The following is a 2,867-nucleotide window of genomic DNA, read 5'->3' as shown; positions in this document are numbered from 1 at the left end:
GAACTTCTGATCTGTAGCCAGTTGGTCAGAGAACAGGTAACAACCTGGACTTGTGACTGGCATCTGAGGTCCAAGGAGGGAGTGGAGGAATCCTCCAATCTCTAACCAGTTGGTTAGAAACACAGTTGATAACCTGGACTTTTGATTGGCATCTGAAGTTTGGGAGGAGTTTATCTTATAGGACTTAGTCCTTAACCTGCGGGATAGGATGCTATCTCGGATTAGATAGTGTCAGAATTTAGTTGAATAATTTTATGACCCCCTGCTAGTTTTCTAACAATTGTTTGGTGTTCTGTGGGAAGTCCCCTCCCCTCAACACATGTTGGAATTGGATTGGGGGTAGGGAGGAAGCAAAGCCTAATAGTAAAGGGGGGATTTATTTTTGAATCACTACTCTTTTTGTGGGTATTTTTTTCTGAGGACCTTGTGGAAAAGTGTGATAGATCAAGACACCACTTATATTTCTGGTTTACTTTATCAATTAACATTATCTGTCTTTATTATCAATTGTTTAGAAGAAATATCTCATTCATTTATTCTTTAATATTAGAAATTTCTCAAAATTGTATTTTCTTTGTTTATGTCTCAGACAAAAGTGCCGAAAAAGGAGATGAGCATAATAAACTTATGTTGAAAGTGTCCTTTCAGTTCCGAGAATAAGTATTTCCCAACTGATTTATCATGCACACACTCAATTCCTCTGACACTGAGATCCCTACCTTCTTCCTGATTGGAATCCCAGGACTGGAGCATGTCCATGTATGGATCTCTATTCCCATCTGCCTCATGAACCTGGTGTCCATCCTCGGCAATTGTGCCATCCTCTTTGTGGTCAGGACAGAACCCTCACTCCATGCACCCATGTATTATTTCCTTTCCATGTTGGCTATTTCTGACCTGGGCCTGTCCCTCTCATCCCTCCCCACTATGCTGAGGACTTTTGTTTTCAATGCTACCAGAATTTCCCCAAATGCCTGCTTTGCTCAAGAATTCTTTATCCATGGATTCACAGACATGGAGTCCTCGGTGCTCCTGGTTATGTCTTTTGACCGCTTTTTGGCCATACGCAACCCTCTGAGATACAGCTCTATCCTGACTAATGCCAGAGTTGCCAAGCTGTGCCTGGTGTTTTTTATTAAAAGCATGCTCTTAGTGCTCCCATTTCCTTTCACTCTCAGAAGCTTGACATATTGTAAGAAAAGCCTGCTTTCTCACTCCTATTGTCTCCATCAGGATGTCATGAACCTGGCCTGCTCTGACAACACAGCTGACTTTTTCTATGGTTTTTTCATTGCCCTCTGTATGATGTCAGACAGTGTGTTCATTGCTTTGTCCTATGTATTCATCCTGAAGACCGTAATGGGAATTGGATCCCATAAAGAACGGCTCAAGGCCCTCAATACCTGTGTCTCCCACATCTGTGCTGTGCTCATCTTCTACGTGCCCATCACTGCTTTGGCCTTTATGCACCGCTTTGACAAGCAAAAGTCCCCAAGTGTCATGATACTCACGGCTGACATTTTCTTGCTAGTGCCACCTCTGATGAACCCGATTGTGTACTGTGTGAAGACACGGCAAATTCGTGAGAAGATTCTGGGGAAATTTGGTCTAAAATAAAGGTATGGGGAAAAGTGAGGCAGGGCCAGCCAGGGTCAGAGAATAAAATAAAATAAGTATTATGGATGATTGTTTCTTAATCATTCTTACAATCAGCACAACATATGGACTGGGCACTGAGGTCTATGAGTTTGGGACTAACATGGGCATTAACAGGTGTATTTGCAATATATCATAATCATGAATAAGCACACTGGTGTGGAATTTTAGTTACACTGTTTACAGCACAGGATAAATACACGTGGAAGTAAAGGTTGTGTCCCTTTATAGAGAATGAATATTAAAGGAGCTAGAAGTTAAAGGATGTTACCCCAATCCAGTTACTGGTTTTCTTCTAGGTAGCCTTTAGACATCTATTTGTTGAGGAGTCTTCAGTTAATTTTAATGCAAATTCTTGACCTCTCATTTAAGTGAAAGATGTTTGTTATCAAGTATGAGTTGGTTTAAGGTTTTCTCCCTTTGCTTTTTCCTCAATAATCAAATAGGAACAACCAGTGATTCTCTTCAACTTAAGAGTTCCCCTCCCCTTAAATTATGACAGTGAACTCTCTTTACAACAGACCATATTTTTTCTCTGTACATCAGGGTTTTTTTAAATTATAGTTACTGAAAGGCGAACAGAGGAACTCCTTTGCTACTGGAGAGAAATAAGAAAGCTAATAGTGCAGAACTTGTTAAGCATTGATGTTATTAACTACTCTAAAATATATGTTCTACAATAATTGCTCTCATGCTTGTTTAGGTACTTGTTATTTTGAACTGTGATATTTTCATTTGCACCAAACAAGCTAGAAATAATTTTAAACTAGTGGCAAATATGACATATATTAGCAATATGAAATCATATTTATGCATATATGGTTCCATTACCAAAAGGTAAATAGCAAACTATAGATGATTGGCGATCTCAAATTATTTTCTGTAAAATTCATTTGTTTCTTGTTCATCTGTTATTTGTAAGCACTTCATAGCAAACAAAGGTATAAAGCATAAAAATTAGAATAAGTCAACCAACGCTTAAAATGTTTATACTGTAAATTGGGAGAAAACTGTTGATAATAAACTTCAATGTTTTACTGCCTAAGGTGAACTCACAAATAAATAATATTATTTTTGTTTTAAAGAATAATTTTGAAGAAGTTCTCTGATTAATAAATATTTTTATACATTTTGTGTCCCCAGGTGAATTCATCTGAGTTCTTATTGTTCAATAGCTGACCCTGTCTAGAACCCACAGCCTAATTCAGGAA

The 2,867-nt window shown here is 38.2% G+C and overlaps 1 protein-coding gene across 1 annotated transcript; it reads left to right on the top strand.

The window, feature by feature from the left end:
- Positions 1-681: 681 nt before the first annotated feature.
- On the top strand, positions 682-1,617 carry LOC118628915 (olfactory receptor 51A7-like). Its single transcript, XM_036259917.1, has one exon. It carries the CDS (start codon positions 682-684, stop codon positions 1,615-1,617), a length of 936 nt encoding a protein of 311 aa, XP_036115810.1.
- Positions 1,618-2,867: the final 1,250 nt, after the last annotated feature.

The sequence above is a fragment of the Molossus molossus genome, unplaced genomic scaffold (assembly GCF_014108415.1).
Source record: "Molossus molossus isolate mMolMol1 unplaced genomic scaffold, mMolMol1.p scaffold_m16_p_13, whole genome shotgun sequence".
NCBI lineage: Eukaryota > Metazoa > Chordata > Mammalia > Chiroptera > Molossidae > Molossus > Molossus molossus.
Note: the sequence above shows the minus strand (reverse complement) of the source record. Positions and strands in the feature narration are given on the sequence as shown.